Genomic DNA, 15,270 nt, shown 5'->3' with positions numbered 1-15,270 from the left:
TCTGCTGAGGCTGTGGGCAAGTATGATGGGGCTGCTGGTGGCATGGATGTAATACAAGATGCTGCACTGAAAGCTGTAGAGGTAGCTCAAGGAGGAAGCAAGCAGTGCTTCTGTGTCTTACAGAAGTCCGTTATGAGAGCTTGCCACATTTGATGTAAGTCCAATTTGTAACTGTTCAGTGTTTTCTTTTCTATAGGTATGTAATCTGAGTGTCCTTTTCTAGCAGTCGTGTGCTTTGTCATATTCTGGAGGAGAAGGCTTCTAATCTGACATTCCTTGTGAGACAGAATGACTGATAGACTTCTGGTGTGCTCTCCTTTAGGATCATCACTGGAAACGCTTAACTATTCCAATCAAATCCAATCTATAGCACAACACTGAGCGGAATTGTTTGAGGGTAAAGAAAAACGGACAAAATAGTTCATCTCCCACAAAAAAAAAGGCAAATCTGTTTAAAGGGACTTTCGATGATATTAATGGTTTATTCTTAGTATCCATGGTACACTAAGGCCCGTAGCGTTTCCTGTGCACGCTCACAGCAAAGCGCTTCCTGGATATGGAGCACTTGTACAGAAAATACTTTTCTAGGTGGTTTTCCCACAGAGAAAGAATGTAGTGTGAACCTGTTTAAAAACACCTAAGGGCAAATCTTCTTGTTAAGAGCTTGCTAACTTGAACCTTAAATCTTTTGCGCATGCAAAGTTCAGTTTGCCTCTATCCTTTATGATTTACACTAACCAGTTCTGATATTCATGTGCAAACCAGAGTTTGCACGAGTGTATTAGAAGTGTGGGAAGGTGACTTAGGACATTCATTCATGGCAGTCAGTTCCCTGTGAATTTTGAAAAGATTGATTAATTACACTGATTTTTATTTTTTTTTATTTTCCTTTCACAAGTAAGGAGAAAGAATTCAAAGAAACCAGTAAACCCTCGTTTTTCCTGTGAGATACAAGACGTAGCCAAAAATAAGTACTGAAAATCAGTAAAAATAGATGGGGATGCTGGAGCCTTAAAGACAATTTCACTCTATTACTTTCATCCTCAAGCTTCCTTGCTTCCTACTGCTTTGTGAAATCCTTGTTGCAAGCTCCTATTGCTCCTTTCTTGTAGTTTCTTCTTTTGCACTGTTACCCCTTTTCGTTCTTTACATCCACTTATCTTCTTCCCCTGTTTTCTTCTATTGAATTCCCTCTTTGGATTTCCTTTTTTCTTATCTCCATTCTAAGTGCTTGTCCAATTTTTTTTTTTTATTTAACTCTCTATCTTCCTCCCTTTGGGTTCTTTATTGCATTTTCTAATCTTGATAAAGCATGGCTGGCTTGTCTGAACATGCTGGTGACTCCTCTTTAGGTCTGGAAACAAGCTAAGGGAACAGCAGGTATTGCTGCCTGGCTGTCAAAGCTGTGAGACTTTATTTTAGTGGCCAGTATAGCAGCGTATCATCCCTGTGGCCAGGGCAGGAACTACAGTGTTTCTCTTACTTTCCTTGGTAATCCTAGTCCACATTCCAGGGATTGACAGCAGGATTTCAGATGACGTCTGAAACTTCAGTTTGTTTTATCTGAGTCAAGGCTGATACCAAATGGTAAAAAAAACACCCTTTGCTCTTCCGTACCTACTACTATCACACCAATTTCAGTCTCTTAAAGCAGCTGATTAGATTCTCTCCTGTCAGTTCTTTAGGGGTGTTTTATACGTAGTAGAGATAATTAATAAGTAGAGCAGCATTGTTGATGAAATTCTGTGTCGAAGATGCAAACCCAGAGTTCTGCTTCACTCTGGGCTTCTTCACTGATTTTGATATTTATAAGGGCTTTTATAACCAATGTGCCTGATCAGAAAGTGTTTTCAGAGTATCAAATCTGTTGGTTCGATCCTTTTCTGTTGTTGAAAAGGACAAAACCTGTTAAATTCAAAAAAATTATAGGGTGGCGTTCTACTGGTATCTGGCTTGAGTGGTTAGAGATCTCCAAGGTGTACTGCTTTGTACCTGACAGACTGGCTAGGGAAGCTCCATCTGGAACTGTATCTTGTCTTAATGTAAAAAAGTGTTCATTACCATAGTTGGAGAATGATGTTCTCCAGTCCCAGTAGCACCACAAAATACTTTGCAATACAAATATTCCCAATTTTTATGTTTTCTTGTTCTTCTATTTTTAGCAGACCCTAGCCACTGCGACTGTTGTAGGTTACTAAAGTTAATTGATATTTACCCTCCTCCCCAAGAACTTTTAAAACTGTTACTGCATGGTCATGGGAGAATTTCTAGCAGTCAGAACAGCTGATGGAACTTTCCTGTGGAGTCACCATATAAAAAAACAGGACAAGGTAGCTAAAAAGCCATATGACAGTCTCTGTATACCAGTTTTCAGCTGAATCCTATCCTGTGTAAGCCAGCTCGATTCTCCCAGTGGAAACTGTGCTAGCTGATATTATGTCAGAATTTGGTCCATCATAGCAAGGATCAAAAAGAGCATAGTCCCGCTTTATATAGAATAAATCCCTGTTCCCAGTTTTGCCAAAAGCTCCTACTGAAACCAGCGGAAGATGTGGACGTGCATCTAAAAGTGGAATCTGTCGCTGTTCCAAGTAAATTTACATAGTGTTATCTCAGCTGAACTAACAAAGAGTGTTCAAGCTTGATCTACGTTTAGGTCCAACTTTTAGAAGGGCCCAGATCCATCCATAATCGTTACTGCAATTATGTGCTTGATTTGCGTATACAGTTCCTGCGGTTATATATGCAAACTGGCTACATACATGATCTTAAAATGGTCATTTAATACTTAATAATCAGTGTAAATCTATGATTGCATATGATGTGTGTGAACTAGTTAAGCAGTTGTGCGTAGTCACAAACTGTGGTGCTGACACGAATGTGGCTCCCACATGATAGAAAAGAGATATATACGTTTTGTTTGGCTGCATGTGATTGCTCAGTATAAATTTTCCTTGGAATAGTTAAAAATCTCGTGGGTGAAATAAACTGAAGATTTTTGTTCATATGCTTCATTCTTTGTACACAGATTGATATGTGCTTTGTAAAATTCTAGATGAACTCACAAGGTAGTCCTTAATGTTATGAGTGAGACAGAATACGCAGAGTTGGGCAGGCTGAGATCCAACTGTTGATGTGTGCCAGAGTCCTCCAGAACTGCTCGTGAGACACAGTTCTGCAATTCCGGTCATCATCAGTTGTCCGTTATGTACCAGTGTCAGCTACAGAATCTGTGACATGCAGAATACAGCCTGAGACTTTTGATGTTACAAAAATGTCAGTGTAACCATTAATTTTTTTTTTGAGAGTTGTCATTCAAGATGGTACAGCTAGTAAAACCAGCTAAGTTAGGTTGTAAATTAATTGAAGAAGCACTTTGTTGATCAAGGAAGCAGAGTCCCTGTATTATGACAAAAAATAGGCAAAGAACCCCACTGTGTAAGCGGGTCTGTTGGTGCCTTACTCTGTTTGGTGTTTCCCCCAAAGATCAGCTTCACGTTAATGAATTGGCAACCTGCACAGTATGTAGCAGGGCCTTTCAGACATGGATGCTTCACTGGGGAGTTCCGGTAGCCTTGTTTAGGACACAGAAGAGATAAGTGATCTGGTGGTGTAAGCAGAGGTGTATGTGGGTGGCTGAGACCACAAATTCTGGTTTCTGATATTCACACAACACCCTAGAGGTAGAAGATTGTTTGAGAATTGGGTTCCGTGGTTACAGTGTGGATAGCGTTTGTCTATTTAATTCTGTAAAGCAATCAAATCGACTGAGATAAATTTGATTTGCTAATGCATAAGTAAAGACTTGGAGAGGGAAATCTGACAGGTTTTCCTAGTGTAAGTTTCAAAGCCTGAGTCAGATATTAACAATGCACATACTGGCTTTCAGTTCTCGTAACAGCATTTGTAAGTCATGTAGCCTGGTTTAAACCGTAAATTTGACACAATGAAACTTAATGCATCGTATCGTTAATCTTATCTGGCTATAAGCGAGTGGTCTATCCATGTGTCAAGAAACATGTAGCACTGTTAATTTTTCAGTAGAAGTGTAGGTAACTCTTGTGCTGTAGGCAAATAGTCCATGCCAAACAGTCTGTCCTTCAGGAACTGACACAGGGCTATTCACAGAGTGGACAGGTGTATTTTTCGGGTTGCCAGTTAATACAGTGTGAGCTGTGAGGGCAGGAGCTTTGCACCCTCTGCCAGCATCAGTCAGGAGCTCTGACATGCTGCTGGGGATGTCTCCTCCGTTCATGAGAGAAGGGCAAAATGAAACAATCTGTAGTCTGTTGAAATGGCAGTCTTCACGTGGTACTATGCAATTGCAATTTGTCCCCCTTTTGCCGAAGTAAGGTGATTTTACAGTACTTGGATGTTTGTAGGCAGTATTTCATGATTATAACTGCCTGTGAAAATGTATTCTTCTTGCTTAGTTTGTACTGATCGAGAAAACTTATGTCAATTCATCTTTTGGTGTGACTCTGTGTGGGACTATAGCAGAAACTTACTTCAGTATTTACATTTTATGGACCTGACGCTAGGCTGTACTTGTGTGAAAGACTTGGTTATAGCTTAAACACAAGGAAACAGATTTTTCCGACTTTTATACTGGAAGTTGTTAAGAAGTAACTTCTTGGTAATGTAACGTTCGGTATTGCATTTCTGTTTTATTTTAAGGAAAGAGAGGATAGTTAAATGGTAAAGAAAATGGAGTGAACCTTTAGCAAGAGTAACTATTGCTATTTCCTAACTATTAGAAGTGCACTATTTCTCCTTCTTTTTGTTCACAGTTAGCAAAAGAATGAGAAAAGACCTTGTAAGGAAGCAGCTCCTCACAGCTGGACATCCCATGTTCATTCATGCAAGGAAAAAATTTGGGTTCTGATGTATCATAAAGTGCTTGAGTAATACAAAAGCAGCTAAACTAAACTTTATTAAACCCCAATGAGATGTTACCTTTGAGCATAAGATAGATAGAAATAATATTGAAGCAAAGACTTCTTTTTTTTCTTGTGAAGTTACAAGTGCCTGCAAATTCAGGTGAGAAAGAATGTAGTTTCTCTTTTAGCAGTGTAGTACTGCTGCTGAAGTCAGTGAAGGCAGTGTATCCTCCCATGTGCTGCAAATAGCGGCTGTACAGCTACATTATAGTGTTAAAGGAAAATGAATTACCAGTCTTATTCTTGTTGAATTAATATTGTGCTTTATCTGATGATTATTGTCAGTTTTGCTCAGCCATCTAGGTAAATGCCTTTCTTTAGCTGTAGTGAAATGGGTAAGCAACTCTTGCTTGAAATCAGAAATTTAAAGGAGAGTGTTCAGATTCTCACAGATACATATTAATTCTGTTGTGAAAACAGTATAAGTTTTAAGAACATAGGACTTCAATAAACCGAAGGCACAGTATTGTTTTAGGCTTTACTGGAGTTGTCTTTAGTCTCTTCTTTGTCTTCACCGAAGAAAATTCTCATCATCTTTTTACATTCTTACCTCTTTGTGCTTTGCTTAATATCCTTTACAGGCCTGACTTCTAGGAGTTCATCTTGTAGTCTTTGGCTTCTATGATGAAACTTTCTTGACTAGACTGTCAAGAAAGACTGTTCCTCTTTGTCTTTTTTAAGGCTGCTATTTTAGCCGCCCTTCTGGAGTCTTCCTCTGCAAGGTTTTCATCTTTGTAGGATCCATTGTCTAATCATTTTCACATCTTCTACTTAAAAGCCTTCCCTACGTTCTGACCTCCATGCTTGTAAGTGACGTTTCACTCCCTTGACTAGCTTTCTCACCAGACTTTGCCTTTTTAAGGTCCTAAATCTTAGTCGTACGTATGCTTGGTTATCCTTTCACTGAATTTAATCACACATCCCAGCATTATTTTTATAATTGGTTCTTCTGTACTATTCTTCTTGATTGTCAAAACCAAATCTAAAATAGCCTACGTCCTGTTGGTTCACTGACAACTGAATTAATTTGTCGTCTATGACCAAAGGAAATAACTGGGTCTTGTTTAAGTCTCTGATTAGGACTGGTTGTTTCCAAGTCTGTATCTGGAATGTTAGTCTTCCATAATAACACAATTCCTAGTGGTATTTGTTTGTCTCCACTAAGGTTTCATTTTGATTCGTATCTGAATCTGACCTCTGGAATTGATAGCCAATTGCTGCAATTATTCTATGCAGCCTCTTTTCCCATCTTTTCCCAAAATATTTTGAAACTACTAAGAGCACATTAGTTTCTCTATCCCATTTTATACATGCTAAGTTAAAAATTTAACAAAGCCAGCAGTACAAGAAGGGAAAAGTTAGTTAGGCAAGGAGGGAAAATTTAGTTAGGCAAGGGGAGAATAGTGAGGGTTTCAGGAAAAGCAAATTGAGATGAAATGAAAAAATTAGGAGGGCAGAAGTGGTAAGGAAGCATTTTTGAGAAGGCAGGAACTACAAAGGAAAAAATCTGTATCCCCCAAAAGTGATTTAAAAAAGGCAATGTCTGAAAATGAACAGTAAACACAGAAAAATGGAGTGATAGTGGGCTCAGACTAGTCTTTTGATGGCCTAGTGGGGGGAAAACTGAAGAAAAGCTGTGGAGTAATTGAAAAAGAAGGCTATGCTATTTTCAGTTTGGCATTGAAATACTTGACATTACAAGGTAAAATTGGCAGGTTCAGTCAAGTTTCCTCCAACCGTGGCCTCGTGTGAGGACATCAGAGGCTGCATCTCAGATAAAGAAGTCCTAGAAGTCTAGCTGAAAGGACATGGACACATAAACGAAGACCAAGGTTTTACTGAAGTAGATATCGGATAAGAGTTTAGAGGTAATATCACAGAGGTGGTGAAGGCATATGCAAGCATAAACAAAAGTGCAAGCAAAGATTCACGTGTGCATGCTTTACAGAGTTATCTCAAAATTTTGAAATGTAGCCACAAATGTTTTGTCAGAAGAGAGAGGAGATGAGATAGATGAAAATCTTTGCAATGTCGACATATACGAGCAGCTGAGAAGTTCAAAGGTAGCACCTAAAAGATAGACATAAGCTTGCTTATAGGGAGGCAGTAAGAAGAGTAAGGATGATCAAGAGCATGAAACTTGTGAGCAGCACGCCAGACGTAAGGTATAGAACACAGTGAAAAGCAGTAGCACTGCACTCTACATGCAGTAGTTTAATAGCTGCACAGAAAGGATGGCAGCACATGGATATAACTCAGGATGTGGACCCAAAGTGCTGAAGGAGGCTGAGGAAAGATAAAATGAGTAAAGACCAGCAAAAAGTAGTTGTTTTCGCTCTGTGACACAGTGAGACTTCACAGCTATAGTTAACAAGCAACGAGTCTGGAAATGGCCAATGATACTGTGCAAAATGGAAGTAGTGAGGGAGGAAAGAAGAAATGCTTTACTAAAAGAGTAAGTACTGAAAAAAATCTGAATAGGAGGAGATGGGAGTTGGTTTTTAATAACTGAGAAACAAATGTTTGCTTCATATACTTTCAGAAGGTAACACAGGCAGAACTGTTGGCTCCAGCAGTAATGGAAGGCCAAGATGATGGAGCCAGAGCAAACAAGAGGGAGATTAAAGTAATAGGTGGTTTTGGGAAGAGGAATGGTTTGTGACAGATGTAGATAGGGAAGCAAAGGAGAGAGGGAGAGGAAGGGAAAGGTGGGCAGAGCTCTTAAAAGGGTTGAGGTGTACAGACATGTCCGTCTCTAGTTGTGTTGTCAGCAGGAAGGTTGTCTCATAGAGGAGACTCAGGAGCCCAGTACCTTTGAACTGTCCTTTGAAGAAGCTGGTTTCTGTGTTGCCTATCCAGGAAATTTGGGGTTTTTTTACCCGCAATACTGGTGTCCAAGTTCATGGCACAGTTATTCTATGCAGTTACTTTGTGACCCACTGTACACATTGTTGGGTGTGAAGCGGTTCCAAGGATAAGCGGGAAACAGAGGAGGGAAATGAATTTGGTGTACAGGAGAGTAAAGAGTAAGCAGCTATTTTAGTAGTGTAGAAAGAGCAGAGATATATTCGTAGCCTGGGAGGCAACCTTGTAAGAATTATTTCATTAATTATCTGCAGATTTTTTGCAAGGGTGAGGTTAGTATTTCAAGAGTTCTGGTCCTGGTTTGTTTGTGCAATTCTTATTTGTCCACTCAGCTTCCCCTTGCTGCCCATCTGGCTTATCATGCTATTATGTAATGTTCTCATGCTCTGTTAAATTGCTGTCATCATCTTCTGTTCAAGTGACTACCTTGTGTCAGAGACGAAATGATTCTGCTGTACAAGAGGTCTGTCATGTCTGATACACTCCTAAATTGACATACTGTGTAGAAGTCACACACTATTAATTTTTAGCAACTTGCACAGGTTCTCTTTTCCTTGCCATTGACTCTTAAGCGTGTTTGTCATGGGCCATTTTCTCTAACCCTTCTGTTTCAGAATGACTATCGCAAGCTGTCCATGCAGTGCAAGGATTTTGTGGTTGGCGTTCTTGATCTCTGCCGAGACTCAGAAGAAGTGGAGGCCATTCTGAACGGGGATCTGAATTCTGAGCCGGTTGAAGCGCAGAGACACAGAGCATCACTGAGCCGTGTGAAGCTGGCCATTAAGTATGAAGTCAAAAAGGTAACTCCTCACAGCCAGTGCTTTCTGACAGAGTAGTCGGAATGCAGACTTGTCTCGTTATTCCACAGAGGTTATGTACTGGTGATCGGATGTATTACTGAGGCAGTATGTGTAATCAAGATTCTCACAAGGCAGAAGCTGACAGAAGGCGACTACGGTGAAGAAGTTTAGTTTAATCTACTTTCCACAGCTGAGAATTGGCAGGAGATTTTAATGACATAAATCAGCTTTGCTAGCAAGGTTATACGCAGTTGGTCAGATCCTACTCCTGATTAATCCAAAAGAAGACATTTCAGTGGAGCCAGATTTTCACTCAGTGAAAGTAAGGATGTGTCTTCCTGCCAGTCTGTGTGATAAAATCTAATCCAAAGAGAAGGCTGTATTGGTGAAAGTGTTGGTTTCAACCAACAAAAAGATCTGATCCGTTCATGATTTCTATTTATTACCTTTGCTTTCTGCCTTAAGTAACTTAATTGGGCAAGTCAATTCTGGGAAGTAAGTCTTGCAGCTTTCTACTAGTGTTCCTATCAACACACAGGGTGATTTTTTTTTTTTTTTTTTTTTGTTTTGAAAGAAAGGTCTTTCTTTTATTACTTTGACAAAGGAAAAGAGAACATCTAAGTTGTCATTATGTTATTTTTAAATTTATTTTAAAATACGACAGTAAATCGAACATGCGTATATATTATTTACAGCTACCTATTTACACACGTTTAGCATCATTTCCATTCTTAACAGCCATTATAGTTTCATCATCTCTGCAAGAAGCCTTGTGTCTTTCAGAATAAATAACACTGTATTCTGTGGACACCTGTTGAGCCAATCTGCCATATAAAATGAATTTTAAGCAACCTGCCAGAACAACTGGGAAATGTTGGTGTTTATTATGTCCCCAAAAGACAGTTAACAAAAATTGTAAATGCAGATCCCAAACAGCAAATCATTGTTTTCAATATAGGTTTGGTCTACAGCAGATAAATAAATATTAATTATCAAAATTCAGAGTAAATCTATACAAGTATTAAATTAATAAAGAAGAATGGAACAGGGAAAGAATCTGAGTAAATAAATGTGTTACAATATCTAAACAACATATGAATTAATTATGCTGTTGCATATTAAGGTTACCAAACCTTTGCTGAGACTTGCATCTCAGGTTTCTTGCTGAAGACTGTGGTTTTCTTCTAAGAAGTCGTTGTCACTGATAAAATTAGTTTCTGAGCAAAGGGCCAGGCAGGCTTGTTAAGAATAACAAAAACCTACATAGTGCAAAAAAAAAAGACAGTTCCATGTAGCAAACTTGTTCTCTTCTCTTGCTAGAGATTATTTGTAGATAAACTCAAAGTTTTGACTCCATTTTGTCGACAAATACAATTCAGAACCTACAAGTTTAATGATCTTCGTGGAATGAAATAAATAGATGGTGCAGAGATGTTACCATATTCATACATGTGCTGTTCCCTGTAAATGCCAATTACAGAGGGCATGACAAGGACTGAGCCAGGAAATGGCTCTGCCATGGTGGTCCTTTGAGACTGGGATTGGCTCTGTCACAGTTGTGGCAAATTATAGTGATATTCTGCCTGTAGAACAGACTCAGATGCAGGAACTCCACACGGGATGCTTTCAACCCTATAACTGTAGGAAGCAGACAAGGATGTGGCTTATATTTCTTAGCATTCAGTATTTCTAGGTGTGCTTCTGGATCAGCTACGTTAAGGTCAGTTCACTGTTGCAAACTGTACAGCCAAACAGAACTGCACGTCCATGAAATGGTCAATGAGCCGTATGCCCTTTTCAGAGGGAGGAGAGGCAGGAAAAAGCATATGCCAAGTGAGCAGATGTGCTCAGAAGTTCACTGCTAGGGAAATGGAGTTTTTAATTCTATTAGTAATGGAACTCTTGCACTTAGTACCCTAGGCACTGCATTAAAGAGTAGCCCATCTTGTAAACAGGATATGATTTTGAAACCAAGGTTCGGACTGAAACTGCAGCCCCAATAGTGAAGGACCAAGGGAATGAAAAAAAAAAAGAAAAACAAGAAAAACTAGTTAGAACAAGTAGGCTTGCTCTGCATGCCAAATTGGTGCAGCAGTAGTGCTTTTAGTATTGTATCCTAACTCTGTCTTTAGATTGCCAAAAAAATTTCAGAGAAGTGCTGACACTGGGCCAAGTTCTGCAGTTCTTGCTTAGATAAAAATCAGAATGGAATTTCCAAGTGAAATCAAGAAGAGTTTGAGTAAAATCACAGGATTTAATTTTCAAACACTCAAGTTTTGAATTGGTAGATAAGAAAGAAGATTCAAAATTCTCTTTGTATGTTGTGGGTTTGTGTATCAGAGTGTGCCAGGATCTGTTCCTGCTACGTCTATACTCAGTCGTTGGGATGTCAGGAATAAATAACATTATAATCACTCTTAGTCATACAGGAAAATATTTACATACTGATGACTTGGTTCATGGTCTCGGTTACAGTTGATTATGCCCAGAAAAGCAGTGAAATAGGAATTTTTTTTTAGTGACCAGATGCCGTCCTTATGCATCTTTATTCACTGGGGTTTAAATTGAATCCTAAAATATTGGATAAATGTAATAAGATCAACATATGTAATGAAAAGTAAGAAACTGCATGGAAAGTAGGATGAGAGAAGAGAAATGCAGAAGGAACAAGGTTGTAGGATGGTGTGATTGGTAGGTGAAATATGATATGAACCTAGTGTCCTCAGAGGAGATGAAGCTGGAAGAGAGATGGGTATACAAGGGGGAAAACAAACATAGAAGAGATTGTAGTTGTTGAAAATAAAAACAACATAATCATAAATTCCAATATTTCAGCAGAGCTGGAGAGAAGGATGAATTTCAGAGCTTTTATGGATGAGAGAAATGACACAAGTTCCTCTGAGGGCTTGGAAGTGGTGCATATTGTACAGTTGCCAACAGTTAAATAAGTCGCTAAGATCTTCTTAAGAGCCCTTAGACTTACTGCCAAAGAAGAACTTGCCATAACCATTGGCATCTTATTCACTACCTCCTCCCTTTTCTGGGGAAAATTGTAGCACAGGCAGTCTCTTCTCAGCATCAGATCGAAATGTTGATAGACCAGGAGGAATAAACCAGCACACAGCTCTGGATGGGATGCAAGGGGGCTGATTCATAGCCCTAGGCAAGCCCCCTTAAAGTTCCTTTGCTGTTGCTTCCCATTCCCTCTGGTAATAGGAGGAATGATGTGGGTGCTTCTCTCTCCTTTTCCCTACAGTTTTAAGCCCACTTTTTAAAAATGTCTTTGTGATTTGAAATAATTATTTACTTTCCTGTCTTTGGCCACAGTTAATATGCTGTGGGATTTGTCCCTTGACATCCTGAGTTGGAATGAAATTTATCTTAGCACAAGAAGAGACTGGGGGCATATGTCAGAATGCAGAAACACACAAAAAACAGTTTCTTCAAATGGGCTCGTAGTTTTTATGGTGCATAAGCTTCAAAGGTGACAGCCTAATAAAAATAATAAAAACATAGTTCAAGTTGACATTAATTTCTTAAAAGACTTGTAAAATATTTTTATTTTTATCTGTTGGCCATTCCACTACAGGTACAAACTGCGTTAATATGTGACCTAATTGTTTAATGAATCACACACCAAAATATTTGGGGACTTTGGTTTTAGAGCAAAGTAGATGGAAAAATGAAGATTGCTTCCCTTTTTAAAGTTCATGCAACAGCTGCAGATTCCTCCTCTGGAGAGTTTAAGGTTCTCTGTTTTCATTGCCAATGATGTAATTTGATTTTTTTAAGAAGTCTGCCCTATTGTACTACTGTATGCACTTTTTAATGAGATTTGGAATATAAATGGAGTTTTGCAGGCAAGACCTGGCAAACAGCAGCATATATAGTACATTATGATCTCAACAGAGTACAAAGGGTAATAAATGGATATCCAAGGTTTACAGTACTTTTTTTTTTTTTTTAAAGTATAACCATATCAGATCAAATCTCACTCTTAATCCAACATGGATTATCAGAGTTATCAGAATTATTTTCAAATCCATTTTGTGAAACTGCCTAGCATTCTTTACTCCGATTTACTAGTTATTGTCAACAAATGTGACAAGTCTATTGCCAGGTTTCTTCAAATTGCTGTGATAACTAAGCTGTTTACCCTTGTGCTTAACTGATGTCCCGCATGTTCTTGTGATGTGGCAGTCTCACAGGACATGGTGTAGTAGTAATAGTGATAGAGAAGGGTATGATAACACTTTAGAAATGGGCTTAACCAGAAATGTAAATATAATGGGCAAAGAACATAAGGACCTATTGAATTTTTCTTCCCTCTCACTCCTTATGTTTCTTCAGTAGCTGCACCCAACACGGGTTCCACACTCCTGGTTACACAACATGATCCTGATGGAGCGGCTGCACAGTCTCTTCTGTCCCCATTGCTTCATCCTAAAGAAATACAACAGTGCTTCAAAAATAGACCAATATATGCCAACCCTTCAACGAACTCAACCAAAAGTGATCTTAGTAAAAGAAAACGTAAAGAATATCTAAACAAATGCAGTCATTGTCAACAGCTTTTTTTATCGTTCCATAATTAATTTGGGAATCGTCCTCTTTCCCTGTGATGTTTAGTATCTTACCGTTTCAATCTTGGCTCCCTTTCCATTTTGGGACACTTAAGGAAGATTTTGTGGAAGCTAGGGATGAACGAAGCTTGCGCAAAAGGCTCAGGAGAGCAAGTCTGTGTTGTAATAACTATGTGAGGAGAAGCTGAGCGTTAATCCTAAGCCTATTTTTCCCTCTTGTCTGATTGTCTCTTCATTACTAGATCCTGATAAATTCATTCGATGCCCTTTTTCTTTGTCTTGATGTTTGTCTGGCTTTTCCCCCTGCCCATTTTAAAGCAGTTGAGTACAAAAGTCCTTGATGATGTCTTGGCTCTGCTTAGTTAAGGTCAGTTGAAATTTTACCATTGATTTCAGCAGGCATCAGAGTTAGGTCAAAAAAGAGTAAGTACATTTGAAAATAGTCTTTCACGTGTCCACATCTGGGTACAAGAAAACTAAATACAGCGAGTTGAATGTAGGGTTGAACATTCCTGAAATAGCTGGACTTTCAATGTATTGAAATTCGTTGGTAGCTGTGTGTGCTTAGACTGCTGACAATCAGGATGTTCTTGTTTAAATGTCTGAATATGTCAACTTTAGATCACTTTATCAGAGACCATCTTTATGCAGGTATTTGTACATATCTTCTCTTGTGGTTTCCTCTATTATGCTTGGTACCTTTCAGTCCTTTGGCTATAGAAATAAATGAGCAAATACCTAATATTGATAAATAATAATGTAAACTAATCAGCAAAGATAAAAGGAAGATCTCATTAAAAAATCATTTAAAATATGATTATCTTTCTCAGAAATCACATAAACATTTATATTTTTAGTTAAAGTAGACACCTCGGATCTTATTTGAGCCTTCTGCAGTGTGTTGTTGAGCTGTTAACAACTCATTAAAACACAAAGAATAGCATAAGACTGTATAGTGATAAAAGCCTGTACATTCAGGGTCCTTTAAAATCTTAAAATAGTGAAAAAGGAAAAGTTATTTTTGAAAACGGTCAAATTTGAGGATTTAATATTTTCAGCTGAGATAGTATCAAAGGCATGAGCTTAGAGAAAATACAAAACTGTACAGCAAAGTACAGCCCAGAGTCCTTAGAGCATTGTCAAAACCGTAAGATTTCTTTTCATCTGGTTCACAAAATGGAATTTCCTTGAATTACTGAATGCTAAATTTTATTTTCCACAAAACTTAAAAATGTATTTGTACTAAGTGGCTTCTGATTATTTTTCATATCCCAAGTACATCTAAGTAGAGGTGATAGCCAGCACCATGGGTGGTAGTAAGATGGAAGAAACACTTTCAATATTGATCTCTGTGTGTTCTGGTGAGGTTTAAATTTCTGTGCTGCACTTCATTTATTTCTTGCCTCAGTAAGTTTTAAGCTGAAAATGTGTAGCTGGTTGAGGAGGTATTTAAAGCCTTTGTCGAAGAACCAAATCAAACGGCAGTGATGTTTGAGGAGGTCTGGGAAGGGCATGTGCAGGAAGGGGAGAGGCTAACAGTGGACTATGGTCAGAACAGAATTTTCAGTTTCCACAGAAATTCTGCATGTACCTTGGTTCAGCTTGATTTGCTGAGGGATTGTTGGAAGTTAGGACTGATGTTCAGCTCTGACAGGATCCAGTCGGGTATGTGAAGCTGTTGTATTAATGCATACAAGGCTTCTGTCAGCGATGGCTGTCCACATGTGCAACCTTGTCCCCAAAGTGCTGCTTTAAATCAGCTCAGCAGTTTCTTCTTTATTTATTAACCTTCATTTTGAAGGAATGGGTAAAAAACATGATTCTTAAGGTCTAAATTAACACCAGATATTTAAAGTGATTATGGTCATGTATGTAGCAGTTATATAACTCTTGGTTTTCTTTCTTTTTCTTTACAGTTTGTGGCCCATCCAAACTGTCAGCAACAGCTACTGACTATCTGGTATGAAAATCTCTCAGGATTACGGGAGCAGACCATAGCTATCAAGTGTCTGGTCGTTCTGGTTGTGGCATTGGGCCTTCCATTTCTAGCCATTGGTTATTGGATTGCACCATGTAGCAGGG

General features: G+C 38.7%; 1 protein-coding gene across 2 annotated transcripts in view; it reads left to right on the top strand.

Moving 5' to 3' along the window:
• The window catches only part of TRPC3 (transient receptor potential cation channel subfamily C member 3), a 43,862-nt gene that overhangs the window by 12,557 nt on the left and 16,035 nt on the right, over positions 1-15,270 (top strand). For both annotated transcript variants that reach the window (XM_086612592.1, XM_086612593.1), the window contains 2 exons: positions 8,420-8,605; positions 15,105-15,269. In XM_086612592.1, coding sequence (XP_086468718.1) covers positions 8,420-8,605; positions 15,105-15,269 — 351 coding nt within the window. The remainder of the gene's footprint in view (positions 1-8,419; positions 8,606-15,104; position 15,270) is intronic.

Source organism: Tauraco erythrolophus, chromosome 5 (genome assembly GCF_009769465.1).
Source record: "Tauraco erythrolophus isolate bTauEry1 chromosome 5, bTauEry1.pri, whole genome shotgun sequence".
In the NCBI taxonomy this organism is placed as follows: Eukaryota; Metazoa; Chordata; class Aves; order Musophagiformes; family Musophagidae; genus Tauraco; species Tauraco erythrolophus.
The sequence above is the reverse complement of the archived record's forward strand: the minus strand, read 5'-3'. Positions and strand labels throughout refer to the sequence as shown.